This window comes from the organism of the source record quoted next, unplaced genomic scaffold (genome assembly GCF_019419815.1).
Source record: "Pyrus x bretschneideri cultivar Hongxiangsu unplaced genomic scaffold, Pyrus_bretschneideri_v1 Contig38, whole genome shotgun sequence".
Classification (NCBI taxonomy): Eukaryota; Viridiplantae; Streptophyta; class Magnoliopsida; order Rosales; family Rosaceae; genus Pyrus; species Pyrus x bretschneideri.
The window spans coordinates 632,291-656,189 of record NW_025999701.1 but is presented as its reverse complement, the minus strand read 5'-3'; the positions used below and the strand labels follow the sequence as shown (position 1 = coordinate 656,189).

General features: G+C 38.5%; 1 protein-coding gene across 11 annotated transcripts; it reads left to right on the top strand.

Annotated features, from left to right (window-relative positions):
* The first annotated feature begins 17,269 nt into the window (after positions 1-17,269).
* On the top strand, positions 17,270-23,120 carry LOC125468187. 11 transcript variants are annotated; one of them, XR_007250788.1, is made up of 10 exons: positions 17,270-18,117; positions 18,281-18,365; positions 18,507-18,579; positions 19,647-19,899; positions 20,751-20,815; positions 20,937-21,011; positions 21,077-21,157; positions 21,352-21,918; positions 22,128-22,218; positions 22,891-23,120. XR_007250788.1 is itself a non-coding variant. In XM_048564130.1 (7 exons), the coding sequence occupies exons 1-5, from the start codon at positions 19,178-19,180 to the stop codon at positions 21,146-21,148; spliced, it is 657 nt and encodes a 218-aa protein (XP_048420087.1). In that variant the 5' UTR covers positions 18,625-19,177; the 3' UTR covers positions 21,149-21,157; positions 21,352-22,218; positions 22,891-23,120. The 11 variants fall into 11 exon arrangements, 2 of the variants coding, with proteins under 2 accessions (XP_048420087.1, XP_048420086.1); XR_007250780.1 differs by having other exon boundaries at positions 22,494-23,120; XR_007250787.1 differs by having other exon boundaries at positions 22,076-22,218; positions 22,494-23,120.
* Positions 23,121-23,899: the final 779 nt, after the last annotated feature.

Below are 23,899 nucleotides of genomic sequence, written 5' to 3'. Positions count from 1 at the left end.
TACTTGGTTATTTGTTACAAGTTTTAGTCGGATGTGGACAATATGTAAATGGACAAAAATATTTTCTGCCTTTCTATTTTTTTATTTTACTTCTTGCCAGCTGATAGAAACATCTGAGCAGAGAGTCAGAAAAGGAATATATCTAGGACCCCGGATCTGTAACACTGTCAGATTTGCCTTATCAACATGTGTAAAATGAAGACAAAATAGGGCTTTGTCCCCTTAAAATAACTAATTTGGTACTACAGTAAATAGATACGAACCCAGAACCACGCGAAACATATGAGATTATATGACCGGTTCGCTTTTACCACTAGACCTGGCATTATCCGGCATCATCTTCCATCAAAATGGCACTGGACCAAAATCCTAGTGAAATTAGGAACACGCACCATGACAAACCCTTGCATGGCAATAGGTCTCGGAACTCCTCGTTTATATCCTTCCACATATCCATTACTTGTTTGTTAAATACATCAAGCGTCTCTTGCTCAGACACCTTATATTGCTTCATATAGCAATCAATGCTAGAAAGTACATGCCTCCCTCTTTCTAAAATAAGTTTTGGGTAATAACCTAAACTTTGAGCAATTTAAAATTTAAAATTCATTAAATTCAAAGGCTGAGATCAAATATGATCAAAACTAATAGTAAAAATAATAATAATAATAATAAAAAAAAATCTAACGTTCCAAAATTAAATCTAACTGCTAAAACAATTTAAATAATGTTTAAATAAATTCACCTAAAAACTCTATAAATACATGTTTGATAGAGTCGGTTTAGTGAATTTTTAATTTTTCTTAGAATCTAAATATTTTTAGGTTAAAATGTTCTTAAAAATAAATTATGATAATCTACATAACTTTTATTTTGAAAAAAGTTACCAAAAAAAAATAATAGTCTAAATTTATTTTTAATAATCTCCAGCTAAAATTTGAACTTAGAAGTATTGGAGCAAAAAAAAAAAAAAAAAAAAAAAAAAAAACTGTTTCTTGGTTACAAAATTTAGACTTGATATTGTTCATTTAACAACAATATTTTGCGGGAAAAATACTAAACGTGATTATGTCTAACCTTTTCAATTGAAGATGCCCTAATTTGATATTTTATGACAAAGTTCATAATTATGCAAAAATATCTTTGTACGTAGCTGGGAAAAAGTTAATTAACGGATAAATATTTGCTGCCCTTTTATTTTATTTTTACTTCTTGCCAACTAGTAGAAACATATGAGTACAGAATCAGGAAAGCAAGGTATCTAGGACCGATCAGTAAATCTAATCCCATATATTAGTACAGTAACACCTAATAATTACGAACCCACATCCCGCCCACACAAAACATATGATATTATATGACGTGTTCATTTTTGTATGAAACTTGAATACATTATAGACCCCGCATTGTCGGACATCATCTTCCATCAAAGTGGAAACTAGTACTACTTGAAGAAACCAACTCAAAGTGCCACTGGGTCGATAAAAAGCAAAGGAGAATATATCTTTCATAAATTTCCTAACTTGTGTGAAGCCGTCTCCTCTTTTGAAACCAGATCCACAACCCTAGTCAAATTAAGAATACGCATGAGAACAAACTCTGGCACAGCAGTTGGTCTAAGCAACTCCTCGTTTATATCCTTCCACATATCCACTACTTGTTTGTTAGACACATCAAGCGTCTCTCGCTTCGACACCCCCTATTGCTTCATGTAGCAGTCAATGCTGCAAAAATTGAATACCAAAGAGAATTTTAGTTACTTTTGTATATGTGGTACCCTATTTTCACTTTAATACAGTTTTTATTGTCAAACACTTTAATATATAGTTGATATATTATTCAATGTACTAAGAATAATATCTTGTACCTTGTGGCCGCCCACGTCATTCACGAGCTTAAAAATGGTATTGGAAGCTCTGAGAATTTTAGGGTTATTGGACAACCACTGAAATACCTCATCCGTTACAATATCTCCCATGCCAACTAAACATACAGTTGAAAGTAAGCTACTACCAACAGAAGCCGTTGCAACATGCATATACTCCTCCATGCTTGGGATGCATATCGTTCCCGTAACCATCTGGCCTCATCAAAGTAAGCTTGGACAGTAGCTTTCCACTGTATGCATGTGACAACACTACTAGAAAATATTATTTTACCGATAAACTTAAAGCCGATAAAGTAAACTTTTGTCAGCACAAGAGTCTTTGCCCGACGAAAATTTTAATTCGTCGGCTCGAAACATTGAGACCTATGCCGATGAAAAGTTTGTTGGCAAAGAACATTCAAGCCGACAAATAAACTGATAGTTGGCAAAAACATGTCCGTTCGTCGTCAAGAGAGGGGCGCGGATTAATTCCTTCCCGCTCATATTTTTTTTTTTTTGTCTTTTCGATTCCCAGCTCAATTTTTCAGTTTAAAGAATTTCCGCCTTAAATCTAAATTCAATGTATTTTCTAAAGAATATTGTCTTTGATGACTTATATTTTGCTTACCGATGTTGCAATAGCAGCATGGTTTATATACAGTTTGCATATACACGCATGCAATAAACAACAATAAAGGTGGCAGAAACTAAACAACAATAAAAGCGTCAGAAGCCATGTGATTGTCTGGCTGGGAGTATTCCTTCTGTTGTCCAGGTTGTACAGCAGCTAGTGGGATTATTAGTGGACATCATTAGCTTCATCATCCCCCCGCAAGCTCATGAGCTGACGACGAACGAGCTTGGACTTTAAGAAATGAAAACGATCAGCAGATAAGCCCTTGGTGAATATGTCTGCAATCTGAAAAGTAGTAGACACATGATAGACATTTAATGACTTTGCCACTACAAGCTCACGCACAAAATGATAATCCACAGCAACATGTTTTGTTCGAGCATGGAACACGGGATTAGATGCCAATGCAATGGAGCTTGTGTTATCACACCAAATTAAAGGAGTTGAAATACGGATGCAAAGCTCCTGCAGCAGTTGTTGGATCCAAACAAGTTCAGTTGCCGTGATGGCCAATTACCGATATTCGGATTCGGTAATTGAACGAGCAACTGTGCGTTGCTTTTTGGAGCTCCAAGATATTAAAATTGGACCAAAATATATGCAAAAACCACCAGTGGAGCGTCTAGTGTCTGGATCCCCGGCATAGTCCGAGTCTGAAAATCCGACCAAATCAGTACCACCGCGACTAAACTGAAGCCCGTCCTCAGGTGTGCCTTTTAAGTAACGAAGGATGCGTTTTACTGCAATCCAATGAACTGAGGTGGGCTGGTGCATATGCTGGCATACCTAATTTACTGCATACGTGATGTCAGGTCTGGTGATGGTTAAGTATTGCAGAACGCCGACCACACTGCGGTAGCTGGTAGGATTAGGCAAGGGAACACCATCAAGAGAATGAAGTGGGGAGCTAGATTGAGCTGGAGTAGCACAAGGCTTGGCGTCCAACATATCTACACGCTGCAACAAATCGAGAACATATTTTGTCTGCTTTAGATGTAACCCATCAGCTCCACGAGTTGCTTCAAGACCCAAGAAAAAATGGAGGGGTCCCAAATCTTTCATAGAAAAACTCTGACCAAGTGCATGGATAAGGGAGTCAACATGAGAGCATTGATTGCTTGTGATAAGGATGTCGTCAACATAGATTAGAAGAATCAAATATACTCCATGATTATTAAAAATGAAGAGAGAATGATCTGCTTGTGATGCCACAAAACCCAAATCAAGAAGATATTCAGAAAAGCGATGAAACCATGCTCTTGGGGCTTGTTTCAAGCCATATAAGGACTTGCGTAAACGACAAACATGATGAGGATACTCGGGGTCTTCAAAACCACGTGGTTGTTTCATGAAAACTTCTTCAAAGAGATTCCCGTGCAAAAACGCATTTTGGACATCAAGTTGGCGTATAGGCCAATTATAAGAAACTGCAAGGGCAAGAACCAGACGAATGGTGACATGCTTAACCACCGGACTAAACGTCTCCGTGTAATCAACACCCATCGTTTGATGAAATCCATTGGCAACAAGAAGAGCTTTATATCGCTCCACTGTACCGTCAGATTTCCGCTTTGTGCGATAGACCCACTTGCAAGGAAGAACATGAGTAGCAGTTGAAGAAGGTACCAACTCCCATGTACCAGCAGCTTTCAAGGCCTTAAACTCCAATGTCATTGCATCACGCCAATGAGATAATTGATTTGCCTCGCGAAACGAGGTTGGTTCAGAATCAGGAGCTTGTAATGATGTCAATAAAGCATATTTGGGGTTTGGTTTTTGAATGCCAGATTTAGACCGAGTGAGCATGGGATGGGGAGCAGAAGCGGAGGAAGGTGGAGGAGCCTCATTAATGGAAATCAAACTGTTATAGCTATCAGGAGCAGGTTAAGAATGAGGTGGCGAGGAAAGTGAAGGTGTAGACAATGGTGAACTTGAGGAAGGTTGCAAGGGGAAGAGAGGTGCTGCACTAGAAGAGGATGTTAGAGTATGAGGAATAGAAATATGAGATGATGAAGGTACCTGAGGGAGAGGTGGTAAGGGAGAATGAGTGATAACCACGGGAGAGTAAGCTTCTGACAGCAAGACTGAGGAGAATTGCGTAGGGTTGTCGAATGGAAAAGTTTCCTCATCAAAAACCACATGACGTGACAAATAAACTCGTCCATTTGACATATCATAACAGCGATAGCCCTGATGATGAAGTGAGTAACCAATGAAAACACATTTTTTTGAACGAAATTCCAATTTATTTTTATTATAAAGGCGTAAATAAGGAAAGCAAGCACAACCGAAAACACGAAGACATAAATAAGAGGGCTTGCGACTATACAATTTTTCATAAAGCGAAACATAATTCAATTGGCGTGCTGGAAGACGGTTAATTAAATAAACTGAGGTGTTGAAAGCATCCACCCAAAAAGAAGAAGGCATTTTAGCAGCGGTAAGTAAAGTAAGACCCATGTCAACAATATGGCGTTGTTTCCGTTCAGCATCACCATTTTGTTCAGGAGTATGAGGGCATGTTAACCGGTGCTCAATACCATTATTAATTAAAAATTGTTGAAATTCCTTACTCATAAATTCACCCCCGCCATCAGTTTGGAAAGATTTTATCTTATAAACAGTATGGATAGATAGAAGATTTTCAACAAGCAATTTAAATTTTTGAAAATAAGAAAAAGCTTCATGTTTAAATCTCATAGGAAATATCCAAGTATAACGAGAGTAATCATCAAGAAATATTATAAAATACTTGGAATCCTTAACAGAGACAATTGGTGAAGTCCAAACATCACAATGAATCAATTGAAGAGGACAAACTGAAACTGATGGAGACAAAGCAAATGGTAATTTAGTGCTTTTGCCCAATGGGCAAGTAGAGCAAAAACTAGGGAACTTAGAATCCTTAATAGGAATAGAGGACATAATTTTTTTAAAAATTGCAGGAGATGGATGACCGAAACGCTGATGCCACATAAATGAAGAGATTCGTTGTCCAAATAATGCCACGTTCTTGAAAGGAAACTTCGACAAACCCACACAAAACGGATACAATCCATTCTCACTCTTGCCGTGGAAAAGCGTCTTCCCCGTGGATAGATCCTTCACAAAGAAATCAGTAGGAGTGAAAATGAAGTAACAATGATTATCACAACAAAAGCGATGAACGCTCAGTAGATTAGCAGAAGCAGAAGGACAATGCAACATAGAATTTAAAGAAAATTGAGACACGAAACCGAAACCAATATGCTTTATAGACAAACCTGCACCATTACCAACCGCGACTTGGTCTTGGCCAATATATTCTGTGGAGAGGCTCAAATTAGCTAAATCATTGGTGATGTGTGACGATGCGCCACTGTCGGTATACCATGTAGGGGACCGTGCATTAACCACAGGAGAGGCAGCCATCATAGCATGAGATTGTGGATAGCGGCCTTCGGAAAAAGGAGACTTGAAACAATTTGCGGTAGAATGACGATGATCACCACAATAGTTACAAATATTAGAGGAAGAGGGAGCATCCGCAGCATGGTTGGAAAGATAGGAAGAGCGACGAAGACCAGCATTTGGTGTAGGAAGAAGTCCTCGATTCTGAAACGAGCCACGACCGGATCCACCATGAAACAAACCACTGTTTGAACCACCACGACGACCAACAAAAGGATTACCAGCACCGCGACCTTGAAAAAAGCCACGACCTTGAAAACCACCACGAAGGAATGAGGATGTACGACCATTTCCTCGGTGAAGTGTGGTTCCACGACCAGGATTGGGAGTGGAGCCATAAGGGGCAAAGAGAGCTGTAGTGGTGTGATCAAGACTGAAGGTAGTGCTATAGTCGTCTATACGGCTTTCAGCGCTCGGCTTTCAGCGCTCAAGAGCAAAGCAACCATATCGTCAAGACTCATAGGATTTTCTCTTGCTTGAACCGAAGTAACTATACTTTCGAAAGTAGGACCAACACCATTCAAAATCAGCTCCATAAGATCATCGTCATCAACAGGTTTTCCCGCAAGAGCCAATTGATCAGCAAAGTTAGTTAATTTATCAGCATAGTCTGTGATGGACATGTTACCTCTTTTAGTGGACTGCATCTGGTGCTTAAGTTGAAGAACACGGGTGCGAGATTGAGAAGCAAAACGTGTTTTCAGAGTATCCCAAGCAGCTCGGGATGTGTCACAGGTTGCGACGATGGAAAGCACATTGGGTGTCAAAGTTGAGTTAATCCAACTCAACAATTGTTGGTCCTGTCGCTGCCAAGTTACGTACTCGGGATTAAGAGTAGTAGTATTCTCAAGAAACTTGGTTGGACATGTTTTTGTACCATCAACATAAGCAACAAGATCATTACTTTTAAGTAAGGGATTAAACTGGGCAAGCCACAACATGTAATTGGTTCGATCAAGTTTGATGGAAACCAGATAGGAAATATTAGGAAGGGAGCTGGTAAGAAGAGAAGAAGAAGCAGCCATGGAAGCGGAAGAAAATTTGAGAAGAAGAGAAGGCAGAAAAAAAAACAAGAAGAAAGAAAAAAAAATACAATCGCGAGCTTGATGGGTTAGAGAAAGGAGGAAACAGATGCAGGAGGTTTTGTCGTTAGACAAATGGCTCTGGATACCATAAAGAATATTGTCTTTGATGACTTATATTTTGCTTACCGATGCTGCAATGACAGCATGGTTTATATACAGTTTGCATATACACGCATGCAATAAACAACAATAAAGGTGGCAGAAACTAAACAACAATAAAAGCGTCAGAAGCCATGTGATTGTCTGGCTGGGAGTATTCCTTCTGTTGTCTAGGTTGTACAGCAGCTAGTGGGATTATTAGTGGACAACATTAGCTTCATCATTTTCTACAAACCTTCATCTACTCTCTGTTGCCGTTGCAGTTGCCGTCGAAGTGCCCTTGCTACTCTAGCTTCGTAATCGCTAATACAGGGTGCTTCGTTGCACTTCGTTTCTCTAAAACGTTTTGTGTATGTTCTCAAACCCTATCTACTATAATCCTTCCCCTCAGCTCTCTGTTAGTCTAAATTTTATGGTTCCTTTCTTAGATTTGTTTTTCCAATGTAATTCTGAGGGGATTTTAGGTAATGATTTGATGGAGGATCCTTAGTTAGGGTTTGAGGATGCGTAATCCATGTTCTGGATTTTAATTGCTTTTAACTTCAATTTCTGCGAGACTTCAGTCAAGCTGCAGTAATGGTTTTATAGTTAAAATTGGTTGTGAGTCTTTGCACCACAAAAATCAATCCCTCTGTGTAATCAATTGAAATTAGGCTCATGGTACTTGACATTGAAACTGAAGTAGCATGGAAAATGGTCTCAAAATGTTTTAGAGCAATGAAATGGGCTTGAAGGTTTGATGCCCTCAAAGATGGTGTGCTTAATTGCAACTACGTGCTTGATAACAGAAGTCGCTCCATGTAACTTGTTATGCTGACAAGTGCCTTGTGATGGTGGATCCTTATTTAAAGTATGTTGTAGTTTGTGTTCTTGTTTGTGCTAAACGTAATATAATCTTTTTAAGTGTTAGAGTTTGCATGTGGGGTTATTGAACTTTGGGTTGGTTTCAGTGAAGGCCGTTTGGTCTAAAACTGGGAATGCTCCCTTTCTAGTTTCTGAATTCATAATCAGTTTAGGCAGCTTTCCCCTTTTGCTAGGTTGGGATGACATGCCTATTCACATGTGAACAAAGGTAAGGTTGCAATTGACTTTTGAAATTATTTCCTTCAGCATATTGTGGCAAACCTCTACTTGCATTACTACTTTGGATTTGTGTGTAGGGAATCATGTAGGTTCTGTAGATTCTAGGTTTATATGTTGCTTAGATTCTGGTTTAAGAAGCGCTATGACCCTTGCTTGTCATACTGATTCTGTCATATGTGATATATATATATATATATATATATATAGGTATTAATCTTCTATGTTGGGTGGTTTTTTACAGGTTCTTTTCTCTCAATTATGCTGCAGATGCTGCCTGCACTATTCTACGAGTTGATCAGGTAATAGATATTAACGAATTATTTGTCAATACTTTTCCTAGTTTTGCAGTACCCAAATTTGGCATGCACTTAACTTTTAAATGTTAACATTCAATATATCGATTTGGACTATAGTAAAGGAGGACTTTGTGAGTTAACATTCAATATAATGTCTCAAGTATATTGGGATTGGAGGAATATGAACTTACAAAAGGGATTAGGCTCTTTGTAATGGGAAAGTATTAGATATAACTACATGCTTTCTTGTTGACAAATTGGTTAAGTTTTCATTGTTTATTGTAATACTATGGTGTTATTGCACCCCTTCCCCATTTCTACTATGGTGCTATATCATCCAAGGTTTGAGGTCGCAACTGATGGTCTTCAGTAAGCCACTAAATTCTTCTCCTCTTGCCCCATGACACAAGCTCTTGCATAATGCTACATGGCAGCCGGCTAGGTATTGTTTGGTATGCAGACGAGACGGGACATGACAGGACGGGACGGGACGGGACAGGACGGAACGGAACGGAGCGGGAGCAAAGATACCCTCGGATGGAAACAAGGAGGAAGAAGAAGGAGACGGAGAGGTGGAACGAAAATTCACCCAAAACTCGTCCTGTGGAACAGCTCGTTCCACCCGTTTTAGGAGCACCAAACGTGGGACGGAACACCTTGTCCCACTCTGTCCCGTCCCGTCCCACGTACCAAACGGTACCTTATAAAAACCTTTTTTCTTTTTTTTTTTTCAAAATTACGCAATTTAGGATTAAACTCATCATATATGTGTCTTTGTCATTTATGTGAATTAAAAGACAAATACCTATTGTACTTTAAAACTCAACACAATCTGTCCATGACCGTGTGATCAGAGCGTGATTAACGGCCTTGTGACCCTCGGGATCATTCAGGCAGTAGATGATCGTTCTCAGCCATCTCTTCAGCTGGCTGGGGTGGTCACATGGTTGTCTGACAGACCTTCCCACTCCCCCTAACTCCTTTTTATTTATTTTTGTTTTAGTTTTTTCCTAGTGTCCAATTGGGATTTTATAATTTTTGTGGAGTATGTTTGGCTTACAGGACCATGAAAGTCTCAAGGCTTCCATCAATATCATGATATCATCGTTCATGAATTTTGTATAAGTACTCTAGATGTACATTTGAAATTTATCAATCAATAAATTATTATTTCTTAACAATTTTTTTGTATTATATTTGGATTTGCATATATAATAGCTGAGCATTAAAGCGTTATTTTTTTTTATATAAATTAAATGTCTTTCCCGACAACACTAATTTTGTCAGGAGAGAAGATTGTGCTAACAAAATTTCCATGATGATGAACATGATTTGTTGGCTAAAAGGTATTATTTGTCGGCATAAATGCTGTGACAACCTGTTCTTAAATTTACCTTTTTATTTTATTTTAATTGAGGGAATTGACGAGAATGCCTTAGAGGCACGGAGGACTTCTGTTGACCATCGTCTAGAGAAACGTATGACTTATTCCGAACGTATAAGCGAAAGATGTTTGTGAGTCCAGATTAAAACGGTAAAATTATGGACGTTCGAAGTTGTTTTTCCTTTTTTTTTTTTTTTTAACCTTAATCCTTTAATTAAATGAATTCCCACCAGGTGGGAATTCGGCCCAATCACAAAGGAAAGGTAGGGGAAACAATTAGAAGGTGAGATAGTGACCAATCAAATTAAAAGGTTAAGGGACCAATTAGAAGAAGAGAGAGAAAGGGTTTTCTCCCTTTCAACCCATGCATACCATGAACCCAGTTTCGATCCGGCCAAAATTCTAGCCAATCTCCACCATTTTTTAGTTGAAATTCACACATTCATCACTTGCAACCGACTCCACCACCTCCCCTCTACCATCTCTTCCCAATTTGAGGGTTTTTCGGTCCAAAACCGTGAAGAACTCCACTGGAGCATCGGAGGTGCTCGACGACCATTCCTCCGTTCCGACGAGTTCCACCACCCACCACCACTCTCAATCAACTCCCCTTGGACCTAGGAACAAGACCCAACCAGTGTTAGGGGCGTTGGAATATCGGAGAAGTCGAATCGACAAACACCCATTCTAGGGTTTCCGTCGGGTTCGCGGCGATTTGAGGCTTTTCTTGGCCAAATTGGGCTTGACCACAGATATAAAACTTGCTCTACTCACTGAGATCTTCATTTTTGTGAAGTTTGAGAATTTTGAAAAATAGTTGATTTTTCCGGCGAGTCAGGGCGGCTGGCCAAATTGTATAGCGGTGCGTGGCCGAGGTATCCCCTAACCCCCCTAGGCTAAATTAGATTCTCCAATTCCGTATGTGAAGTCCGATTGACGAATTTCCGTCGTTTGAACCTAGTTCCATTAAGGTCCGCCACTTGATTGTTATAGTAGTCGACGATCCGACCGTTGGATCATCACCAAACTTTACTACATTATATTACGTAATATATGAGGATCATAGGATCTTACAGATCAAGAATCCGACATACGAATCTTCCCGAATTGGATTTGTTAGTTCATAAAATAAAACGCTAATCGCCACTTGAATTTGTAATTGGCGAAGATCCAATTGTTGGATCGTAATGAAACTTTAGTATGGTGTTTTAGAAACATAATGTGGATCTTTGGAAGTTACAAATCAGAAATATGTGATGCGGATTGAGATGCGTAGGGTTGTAAACCCTACCGTCGATCTTTGACCGATGGTTGACTTTAAATTTGTCATAAAAATTTTAGGTGTTTTGTGTTCGACATATAAAGTGATAAATGTCTGTTGATACCCAAAAAGAAGATGAATTTAAAAGAATAGAATCTCTAGAGGGTTGCTTTAGGACCAATTGATGAAAAGGACCAAAGAAAATGTTGTCGGATACACTCTTGGTCATGCATCTGTGATGTTGTAAGAGCACTTCCACCGGAAGCAAAAGAGGCTGGCACCCAGTGGAAAAAACAAGCTGAGACTCAGCCAATCCACTCCAGCCCGTGGAATAGACTGGCACCCAGCCCAAGCCAGTCCATAGGTCAGCCTAAAATCGACAGAGGAAGGAGACGGCTCATTTGACGCCTTGCTAACATCATGGCTACAATCTCTCTGATCTGGAACCCCATCCGACTCCTGGAACCCCATCCCGATCCCTGGAATCCATCCCAATCCCTGGAACCCCATCAACCCCCTTCCCCTGATAAATCCATATATTCAACACCATGTCCCCCTTCCAAATCATGATCTTCCTGCAACGCGGATCGTCGTCGATTGGTTGATTAACTCGGATATTCCTGCAACTGGAATATTTTTTCCGTTTTGTATATTTTCGATGAATTTTTGAATATGAATGTGTTGATTTTTGGGGGTTTACGGTGTGCGCATGTCCATGTTTAGAATAGGGTAGATTCGATGATGTGGTGTACAGAGAGGAGAAAAAAAAGGAAGAACAAGAAGAAGAAGAAGATGGTGTACAGAGAGAAGAAAAAACTAGGAAAAGTGGGAAGAATAAGAAGAAGAGGAAGAAGAAGACGGGAGGGGTGTCAGATGAAGACAAAAATTAAAACACCAAATTATTATTTTATAATAAAAATTAATAATATTTTAATAAAATTGACTAGGCTATTTTTTGTTAGGGGTGGAGATGCTTTGACCTATTACTGTTCATTAAGGTCTATTACTGTTTACTTGAGTGGATAAATGAGCTGGGTGCTGGTGCAAAGTCTTTAGGGGTGGAATTGCTCTAAGAGCTCTAAGACTATTGCTGTAACATGGAGAAAGGGAGGTATGGGTATGGGTAGGAGATGGAAAAGCATTTCGTTTTCCATTTGCTTCCTGAAACCCGAGGGATTTCTGCGACTGCAGAGAGAGATGGGGTGTCCGTTAGGTGCCCTTTAACTGTCACTTTTGTGATTTGTCCACCCTTGATTGTTGTGTGATTCATTCTCACAAGTGTTCTATGCACAAGGTTTCATGTTATTCTTTCCTTTTAATTTTGATATTGTTGTGCTTAATTTCTGTTTTATTTTATTGAGTGATTAGATTACAATTTACAATCCCCAATTTTTTATTTTTACTTTTTATGCCTCACTGCTATTGCTTTTATTGTGTCGTATAGAATAGACTTTTTTGAATGTTATTACCGCTGTGGTTTCTATGTGTTCGATACTGATATTGGTCTTTCCCACATGTGCTCTTTTCACAAGGTTTCATATTTTTCACAGGATCCGCTCACCCTATGGGCACCCGCGCCGGTGGGCTTGGCCCTTCCATCTCCTCCAACCGCAGGTGCATATATATATATATATATATATATATATATATATATATATATATATATATATATCTCTGTCAAATCTACTTATTTGCATATGTGTCTTTGTGTAGGGTTTGTTCCTGATCAGTTTTCCGTCATTTTTAACAATCTATGCAATTATATTGCTTTGGATTAGGATTTCAAATTGAGGTTTTTAATACGTTTGTTTTGGAATTTTTGAGATTGTTGGAAATTTTAGGGTTTGATGATTATTATTTCAAATATTCAGTTTTAAGACGCATATTAACAATGCACAAGGAGGAGCCAAGGCAAGTGTAGCCACTGTAAACACTAAGGATTCCAGTATTGCTTCTGCGCAACACGACGTTGTACAAAATGGAGCCTGTGTACATCCCCAATTACTGTTGGAAATTCAAATCAAAACAAGTTGCTATTGTTGAAAATCAATGTCAAAGTTAGGCATTGAAAGTTAGGCAATGTTAGGTATGGTTGAATAAAAATTATTAGGTGCAATTAATGTGTTTTGTGTGGTAATAAATAATCTTAGTTTAATCATTTGGTTTGCTATAAATACCCAAGTTCTCAAGCATTGTAAATCATCCCATAAAAATCCCATTTCTCATTCTCATTTTAAGCTTGTAAGCTATAGAGTTTGTAAACTCTCTTTTCATATATCAAAGTCCAAGTGTTTTATCAAAGCTTGTTGCTTCCCTCCTTTCTCTATTTCTTTGTCCAATTTTATTTGAGAGTGCAAAGTGAAAGAGGTGTGATAGAGTTTGTAAACTTATCACCCACATATTTTGGTATTGAGTTAGTAAACTGTCAAATACCAACAATTGGTATCAGAGCCAGAATACCATTCTGGCAGGTGCAGCAGTTATGGCGTCCAACTTAGTGCAACTCCAAGTTCCCACATTGAAGAAAGAAAATTATGAAAGATGGTGCATCCAATTCAAAGCATTGTTTGGATCACAGGAGCTATGGGAAGTTGTCAGTAGTGGGTATGTTGTACCCACTGCCGAGCAAGAAGCCGTATCTACTGCGGATCAAAGGAACACTCTCAGGGACTTACGAAAGAAGGACCAAAAGGCGCTGTATCTTCTATACCAGGGTTTGGAAGATTCAACGTTCGAGAAGGTTGCAGAAGCAACAACGAGCAAACAAGTATGGGATACACTCAGTACAATCTACAAAGGAGTAGATCGAGTCAAGAAAGTGAGGTTACAATCACTTCGAGCAGATTTTGAAACTGCTCATATGAATGAAGGGGAGAGCATCTCCGACTATCACTCAAGGCTCATTGTGATAGTAAATCAGATGAGGAGAAATGGCGAGAGACTCGATGAAGTACGAGTTGTGGAGAAGATACTCCGGTCACTCACATCTAAGTTTGAGCATGTGGTGACTGCCATTGAGGAATCCAAGGATTTGGAGGTGATGAGCGCAGAAGAGCTACTAGGATCCCTCCTAGTTCACGAGCAAAACATTCAGAAGAATGCAAACCCCACAACGCTAGAGCAAGCTTTGGAGTCAAAGTTGAATATTGACAAACCAAATAAAGGTCGTGGGCAGTGGAACTCACGTCGTGGGAGCCCATCCAACCGTAGCCGAGGACGAGCCCGAGGAAGAGGTCGAGGCTATGCACAAAATCAAGGTCAGTCTCAGGAGTGGAGATCTACTCGAGGAAAGGCGCATATCCAGTGTCACAACTGTAAGCAATATGGACATTATGCCAATGAATGTTCACATAAAAATGGTGAGCATGTCAACATGGCAGAATCAAGTGGAAATACCGATGAAGAACTTACAGTCTTACTAGCACACCATGATTCCAGTAGCCAACAAGATGTTTGGTATTTGGACTCTGGTGCAAGCAATCACATGTGTGGAAAGAAGGAGTTTTTTGCCGAACTCAAAGAAGGGGCCTATGGATCTGTAAGTCTTGGTGACTCCTCAAAGTTGCCAGTTGAAGGCAAAGGGAAGATCAAGATCATCCAGAAGGATGGAAGAGAAGAATACATCTGCGATACCTACTACATACCAGGTATGAAGAGCAACATTCTGAGCATTGGTCAACTGCTCCAGAAAGGGTACATTATACATATGGAGAACATGCTTCTCACTCTCAGGAATGCAAGGAGAAAGCTTATTGCACGTGTTCGAATGTCAAAGAACTGGATGTTTCCGTTGAATTTGAACACAAAGATTGGAAGCTGCAACATCGGTGTAATGGAAGATGAGTCATGGAAATGGCATCTTCGATTTGGCCATCTTAATTTCAATGGCCTAAAGTTGCTGTCAAGTGGAGGAATGGTTCGTGGTCTACCCCAGATTGAAGCCACACGCCAAGTATGTGAAGGTTGTGTGCTTGGCAAGCAAGCACGACTATCGTTCCCTGTTGGTGATACATGGAGAGCAAAGGCACCACTGCAGTTGGTGCACACAGATATATGTGGTCCATTGGATCCCATGTCTTATGGAGGAAATAGGTATTTTATTACCTTCATTGATGATTTCAGTAGAAAGACTTGGGTCTATTTTCTCAAGGAGAAGTCAGCTGCCCTAAAAATTTTCAAGGAGTTCAAGGCACTCACAGAGGCAGAAAGTAACCACAAGCTTGTGGCTGTGAGATCAGATAGAGGTGGAGAGTACACCTCCAATGCTTTCCAAGCATACTGCAAGGAGCAAGGAATTAGGCATCAACTTACTGCTGCCTACACCCCACAGCAAAATGGGATAGCCGAAAGAAAGAATCGAACCATCCTTGACATGACAAGGTCCATGCTTAAGGAGAAGAATTTGCCAAAAGAGTTATGGGCAGAAGCTGTAGCTTGTTCGATTTATTTGTTGAATCGATGTCCAACAAAGAGTGTCAAGAGGATGACACCACAAGAGGCTTGGAGTGGATACAAGCCGAATGTTACACACCTAAGAATTTTTGGGTGTGTTGCATATGCTCAAGTTCCAGAAGCCAAGAGGAGGAAACTTGATGATAGAGGTGAGAAATGTGTGTTTGTGGGCTATAGTGAAGAGTCCAAGGCATACAAGCTCTACAACCCACTAACTGGCAAACTAGTGGTTAGTAGAGATGTCATCTTCAGTGAGGGAGAGACATGGACGTGGAACAACAAAGAAGTCAGTAAAGAGAAGATCGTCTCCACTGATTTTGAAGAACCAGAAGTTGTACCACCGATTGAGCAACAACCTGCTCAAACAATCACAACAACTCCAGTGCACAGAATTGCAAGGAGTGGTCCTACATCTAGTGAGGAAAGCAGCTCCTCAACTCCAGTGAGGTTAAGGAATCTCACAGAGATTTATGGACAAGAAGAAGAAGAAGAAACCAACCTTTTCTGCTTGTATGCAGACCACGAGCCTTTCTCATTCAATGAAGCTGTGGAAGAAGATTGTTGGAAGAAAGCCATGGAAGAAGAGATCCATGCCATCGAGAAGAATGACACTTGGGAGCTGACAAAGCTCCCACCAAATCAGAAGGCTATTGGTGTCAAGTGGGTTTACAAGATCAAACGCACTGCAGATGGGAGTGTGGATCGATACAAATCAAGGCTTGTAGCAAAGGGCTACAAACAGAAGTATGGAGTGGACTATGATGAAGTCTATGCTCCAGTTGCGAGACTTGACACGGTAAGATTGCTAATCTCTCTTGCCGCACATCATAAATGGAAAATTTATCAACTAGATGTCAAGTCAGCCTTCCTTAATGGAGTACTTGAGGAAGAAGTGTACGTGGAACAACCGGAAGGCTTCCAAGTACAAGGAGAAGAAGATAAGGTGTATCGTTTGAAGAAGGCTTTGTACGGCCTCAAGCAAGCACCACGAGCTTGGAACTCAAGGATCGACAACTACCTTCACCAAAATGGATTTCAGAAATGTCCATACGAGCATTCAGTTTACATGAAGAATGGTGAAAAAGGGGAGTTCTTAATTATTTGTCTCTATGTAGATGATTTATTGTTTACAGGAAACAATGAGGCAATGTTCCATGAGTTCAAGCAATCCATGTTCAGTGAATTCGAGATGACTGACAATGGATTAATGTCATACTTTCTTGGCATAGAAGTGAAGCAAGAAAGTGATGGTATCTACATCTCTCAACAAAGGTACATGAGAGACATATTGAAGAAGTTCAATATGGACAAGTGCAACACTGTCAATACCCCAGTCGCAACTGGATTGAAGCTGTCCAAAGGAGGAGAGAGTGAGTTTGTAAACTCAACAGTGTACAAAAGCCTCGTTGGAAGCCTAAGGTACCTTACAATCACAAGACCTGATATAGTTTATGGTGTTGGACTCGTGAGTCGATACATGGAAACACCAAGGGAGTCTCATTGGCTGGCCGCCAAGAGAATTTTGAGGTACATAAGAGGTACTCTAAACTATGGTCTATTTTATAATTTTGGTGAAGATGCAAAATTATTTGGTTATTCAGATAGTGATTGGGGAGGTGACCAAGATGAAAGGAAAAGCACAACTGGCTATGTGTTTTTTCTAGGATCAACAGCTTTCTCATGGACTTCAAAGAAGCAATCAATTGTTGCTTTGTCATCATGTGAAGCCGAGTATGTTGCTGTAGCCTCAACCGTGTGTGAGGCAATTTGGTTAAGAAATCTGTTGAAGTCAGTGTGTCATCCACAAGTGGAATCGACTGTGATTCACGTAGATAACGTGTCTGCAATCAAACTTGCAAAAAATCCTGTTCAACATGGAAGGAGCAAGCACATTGATACCAGGTTCCATTTTCTAAGGGACCATGTGAAGCAAAAGACAATTGAACTTGTCTACTGTCACACCAAAGAACAAGTGGCAGACATCTTCACAAAGCCATTGCCAATTGAAACATTCCGGCTACTGCGTGAAATGCTAGGAATGAAGGCGTTTTGATTTGAGGAGGTGTGTTGGAAATTCAAATCAAAACAAGTTGCTATTGTTGAAAATCAATGTCAAAGTTAGGCATTGAAAGTTAGGCAATGTTAGGTATGGTTGAATAAAAATTATTAGGTGCAATTAATGTGTTTTGTGTGGTAATAAATAATCTTAGTTTAATCATTTGGTTTGCTATAAATACCCAAGTTCTCAAGCATTGTAAATCATCCCATAAAAATCCCATTTCTCATTCTCATTTTAAGCTTGTAAGCTATAGAGTTTGTAAACTCTCTTTTCATATATCAAAGTCCAAGTGTTTTATCAAAGCTTGTTGCTTCCCTCCTTTCTCTATTTCTTTGTCCAATTTTATTTGAGAGTGCAAAGTGAAAGAGGTGTGATAGAGTTTGTAAACTTATCACCCACATATTTTGGTATTGAGTTAGTAAACTGTCAAATACCAACAATTACATGGTACAGATTTCTAAGTATCAGTTCTCTTTTAGTCTAGAAAATGTATGTGTTTGAAGGAGTTCAGGAATATTAGATAATTGTGTTCTTTTTTAACATCTGAGTTACCCATTTTGTTTGATTTTCATTTCTTGGCAACGTTTTTCCTTCTACTGATTTAATGTAGGAGGTTTTGATGCGCCTGTTGCAAGCACGCTTTCCGGACAGCTGAAGCTTCAGCCTCCCAGAAAAGCTCCCGAACTGTTCCAAAGGTTCCAAAGGCTCTGACTTCTCAAGAACACCACCTCTCTTTCATCAACAAAGCTTGATAATTTGTTTTATTTTTTTTCTGGAAAAATTCCCGATTTTGAGTTTTTTCAAATTTTGTTTTGTTTTGTTTTTGTTAATTGCAGCTGCCAGTAGCAATTTTCCCAGTACACATGCCCTCGATGCAGCTCACGCTACTGTTCCCTGCACCGCTAGAAGGTATGCATGCTGATTTGTCCATATTCTTATTTATTTTATTATTTAGCAAAATCAAACATTTGATCACCTTCTTTTGATTTTGGGTTTGGTGGGTTTGATGCGTACTGATAAATTTATTTGGTTTTGGTTGATCTGAAATTGGTGATTGCATAACACGTTGGAATGTGAATTTTCATGCGTTTTGTAATTCTGAGTCTGTGTTTGGATGCTTTAATATGTTGGATTACCTTAGATACTGGCCTTCCGTGACTCCCTTGATTTATGCATGATGGAACTAATTTACTTTAGAATGGATAATTTTTCTGGTCTTCTTACTTTTGTTGGAATGTTGTTAATGTAATTTGTTAATTTTGGATATTTGTTTGTCATGGGTTCTGTAGAATTAGACTCCAGTTGTGTCCTCTGGTTTTCCGATTTTTTTTCTCAATTAGGATATTTCTTACCAATTTCCTTTGAGATTTGTGCATGTGTGTTTGTTAATGCTCATCGCTCGGTGAGGGTTTCAGGGATGGGAGGTCATACCGATAGACATAGAGATAGAGATAGAGATATATAGAGGAAGACAGAAAGGGAGAGATAGAGGGAGAGGGAGAGGGAGATGGAGAAGGAGGGAGGCAGACAGCGAAAGAGTGATAGAGAGAGAGAGAGAGAGAGAGGGAGAGGAAGGAGTAGGGATCTCATCGCCATTGCTGCAGATCCTCGATTTCATGAGTGGGAGAGGGGGGACAGTCAGAGAAAAGCATGGGGGCCGTCGGGATTTGAGGGAGGGGTAGGGATCGTGGCTAGGGGTTTGGGTTTGTCCCTTTGGACCGTTTCCGACAGCACCACTGCGCTCAAACACTGTCTTGTAGTGGAACGCTCTCCCCCTCTTACTCAATCCTCTGCTTCTTCTTTGATTCATGGTTGGTTGATTTATAAAAAACCTTCGAGGATAAATTTGGGGTGGGATCTACGTTTTCTCTACATAACTTAAATTTTGCATTTTTTTTTCTAGATTTCAATTAAGAAATGAATAAATTTGGGGGTTATTAGTTTTGTGTTTTGTTGTTTATATGCTGGAATTACAGGACAGGGAGGAAGACAAGGATTTGGACCCTAGATGTGCTCTCCTTCGTCCATCATGCATCTTCATGTCCTCATTCACAAGATAAGTACCATCTTTATACTTGATTTTCTACTGTTTTGTTTGGTTTTGATTCTCTCTGCCATTCTCACTCCACTCTCTGTCTCTCACTCAGTTCGAAGCTCTTCAACTTTTTCGCACAAGCTCTCAAACATCTCAGATCCCTCACTCACCCTTCTATCATCGACACCCCAAAGGTATATCTCTCTCATCGCTTTCAGAATTCTATATATATATATATATATATATATGTGTGTGTGTGTGCGCGCGCGCGCGCGCCAATGGAAGTTAATAATTTTATTGTTCTCTGGGGTTGGTTTTGTTCATGAATAAAGTACTGTGTTTTCGCTATATTTTGGTTTCAAGAAGTTGATGGTTTTGGGTTATGTTCTTTTTTCCCTTTTTTCTCAATTCTCAGTGAGTGGCACTTTTTCTCAATTCTCACCCTCTTCATGTTTTATCCAATATTATGTTTTTTTATCTGATTTCATGTGTTTTCTTGACGCTTTTCCATTCTTTGATATGGGTAATTTGTTGTTATGTTTTCATGATCTGGGTCTTTTTTCAATTTGCATTTTGGTTGTCCAAGATTTCTAAGTTTTTTTTTTTTTTTTTTTTTTTTTTTAATAAAAATATAAGAACAAAACTGAACATTGAGGAGTTTATGATCAACTTTTTGAAGTGTCAGTAACACTTCGCTTTAGGAATATGTAAAACTACCAATCATTGTTTGATAATTCCTTATGTAATGAACGACTTGGACTTTACCATAAATTAATTTAATTTCTATTGCAGCATATCTAGTCATTTTCTATGTAAATTTCCCCTCATGTTTCAGTTCTGGCATTCCCCTCAAAACATCATTTGTGTCATTTCCTCTTTTTCTGTGCTCAGCTTACATACCTTACGTATATATTGGAGACTACGACGATAAAAGATGTCAGTTAGTGTATATAAAAGCCAAGCTGCTTATCTTATCGACCTCATTCACTCATGTGTTCATGATTGCTTTGAATTTATTTAGGTTAAATGTGTTTTATTCATGCAGTTACGTCTAAACAGTTGATTCACGCCGCAACATGCAGGCATATTTTCTATATAGACTAAGATTTGGTAATATATGGGGGTGAGACGAGCTATTTCATTCCGAACTAAGACCTAAGAATCTTCGCAATTCTTATCCTTTAGATTTTTTATTTTTTTTTAAATATTTATTAATTTTTTGGTGATGCAGATAGATGAACATGTTCAAAGGGAAATCATGAATCATAGATCACTGAAGCATCCGAATATCATTCGATCCAAAGAGGTTAGTGATCATAAACTATTTTCATTTTGTATTTTTTATTTATTTATTTATTTTTGGTGATGCAGATGCAGATGGATGAACATGTTCAAAGGGAAATCATAAACCATAAATCACTGAAGAATCCGAATATCATTTGAGTCAAAGAGGTCAGTGATCACTATTCAATCCTTTTTTAGGCTTCAAACAATACTATTAAATGGTTTTCAACATTGGATTTAATAAACCTGTAATACAGGTTTAGAGTTTTGGTTTGGCTTTGATGTTTTCCACCATCACAGATTTTCCCTGATTCTTTCTATTTTTATTATACTTATAAATGAAATTGATCCCTGGATTGCAGTTACTTTTCGGCATCCAACAACACTGATATAGCATTTAGTTGTAGATTACTTATATGGGTCTTTAACTACAATATTAAATTTCTTACTTTTTTCATGTTTTTACTTTTGACTTACTGATATCTATTTTAGAATGTGGAATTATATCTAATATTTGTTTATTTCCTGACTGTCTTAATCCCTCACTGTCTGTAGATTTTAAATTTTGGTAAGAACCATGATAATGACTGACAAGCATGATGTTGTTTTCGAAATATATATTAGCATCCCCTTCTCACCCAACTGCCAAAATCAGGTGGCTTGACTTGAGGTGTGTTCAGATATTGTAATTAATGAACAATTAGGTTACACTTTAACAACAATGTGTAAAAAGGGTTGATAACCGCATTTTTAAGAGAGAAGTACTATTTTGTCTAACCCTTTTGAGTTCCCATATATTTTCTTTGTTTCATTTATACATCTGTTGGAGGATTGGAGGGGATTGGGAGGCAGATGAGTGAGACTTCTGATGGTTACACAGAAATAAATGCTCTCTCACATCTTGAACCAGATTACTGTTGCTTTGGCAGGTATGAATGATTCTAGCCTTTTTTTAGAGGAACTCTATGCTTTCCATTTCAATCAGAATATTCTGTTATTAGAAGCAATTACATAGAGTTTGGTCAACTAAAATGGCTGGACAGAAAAAATGGTCCTAATTGTTCACTCTCTAATGATGTTGGCAAGTAACGTTGATTGTTCTAAACGCTGGCGGTGCTTTTGTTTTCCACAATGTAAGCCCATGATTATGCGATGGTGCTCAATTTGGATTTGTTGCATAGCTAGAAGGATCATCTTGCTGTAATTGTTGAAGACCGTTATATGCCAAGGTATTGATTCTTTCGAATCCCGGTTAAAAAAAAAAAGTCAGATTTATATATATATTTTGCATCATTATACTTAGTCTACTTGGGTTAGCTTAAGATTACAGAGAACAGCCTACTACATGGGGAAATAAATCTTTCTTATAGCATGCATATCCATATATAGCAAGCAAAGTTTCACTTGGTTCTTAGGCACTAGACCGTCTTCCCTTTAGCTTATAATTAGCTGCTCATGAATTCTTGGCATCTTATTTTATTCTTCTTATTGGGGTGTTTTACAGCACTGTAGATTTTTTCAAGGAGCTTCCTCAGTTTGTTGTGAAGGCTGGTTCAATTTTAAGTAATAATGGTGTAGATTGGGAAAACAAACTTGAGGTATTCATTTTTCAGAGATAGTTTATGCTTGAAATTAGCCCTGTTTTTTTTTATCTTCCAACATTCTGTTTTCTTGGAGTTACTGTGTGCTTGAAAACTTGCTGAAACAACAATGGAACAGTTATTTTGTTTTTTGCTACCTTAACTGCAAGGGCAAAATATGTTTGGACTGCATCTTGCTTTTGTTTCTTACGGAAATAGGCATCCTGCATTTTTTTTTTCTTTGAACATTAGTGCTTGAAAGCTTAGCTGCTGAAACAAAAACAGAACACTTACAATGTTTTTTGTTAACTGCTGAAACAGGCGGCTGGCCTGCAGTACATATATTTTGTCATCTTAACTTCAGAGGCAATATATGTGTGAACTGCATGTTGCTTCTGTTTCTTATGGAAACACAGAATTTTTTGTAATCACATCTTTTGTAATCAAGAACGTTCAACTTCGTCCTGTTAATTGTACAATGTCTTTTCATATCAGCTATGTTGAATGTATACAAAAATCAGGATGCTTATGTTACTGACTCTTTTCACTCATCTATCCTTCTATTTGTTCATGATTATGTTTAATTTATTCAGGTTAAATGTTTCTTATTCATGCAGTTAGGACTAGTGCATTCAAGTCTCGCAACAACGCCAGGCATATTTTCTAGTGACCTCTATTACATGAAGAATTTCAATTATGATAATGTGTATGACAAAAAGGGGTTATCAGACAAGACAGTGCATTATTGAGTAGATGCAACGAAAATATTATCCTATCATATCATAGGGCTGGTATCCGAGCACAGATGGCGGTGCACAGGCATATAACATAGTTTAGGTTTCTATTATTTTACCACCATTTTGGCTTTTCTAGTTGTGGACCTCCCTTTTCTATACCATTAGCTTCATGATTAATCATAAATCATTATTATGGTAACGGATCTATACTCTTAACTATTTATTTAAATTACAATTAATCCCCATAAATTTGCCTCAGTATGATTAATTAAGGGATTTAAACAAGGCAACTTTAACGAAAACCTTACGGTATTGTTCACTATATTTATTGGATTTAAAATTCCATATGCTATTCATGAGAGAAGTTTTTATTTTATTTTATTTTATCATTTATTATTATTATATTTTTTGTTGAACGATAGATTTTGTTAGATTAGATGTTAGATTAGTTACCGTCAGGATTTGAATCCATGTCGTCATACAAGGGTTCAACACCTCTATCACTGTGGTAAAGAGCCACTCGCAATGCAACATGAGAATTTTTCAGGAGAACAAAAAATGAAGGATTGAAGTTGAAGGATGGCCGTTCCGAT

What these genes read in the sequence shown, in the direction of transcription:
- LOC125468187 (XM_048564130.1), top strand. Translation starts at nt 19,178, where the DNA reads ATGGAGAAGGAGGGAGGCAGACAGCGAAAGAGTGATAGAGAGAGAGAG. An exon ending in TTCATGTCCTCATTCACAAG is followed by an intron (nt 19,727 to 19,813) that starts ATAAGTACCATC and finishes TCTGTCTCTCAC; the next exon opens with TCAGTTCGAAGCTCTTCAAC. An exon ending in CTATCATCGACACCCCAAAG is followed by an intron (nt 19,900 to 20,936) that starts GTATATCTCTCT and finishes TTGGTGATGCAG; the next exon opens with ATAGATGAACATGTTCAAAG.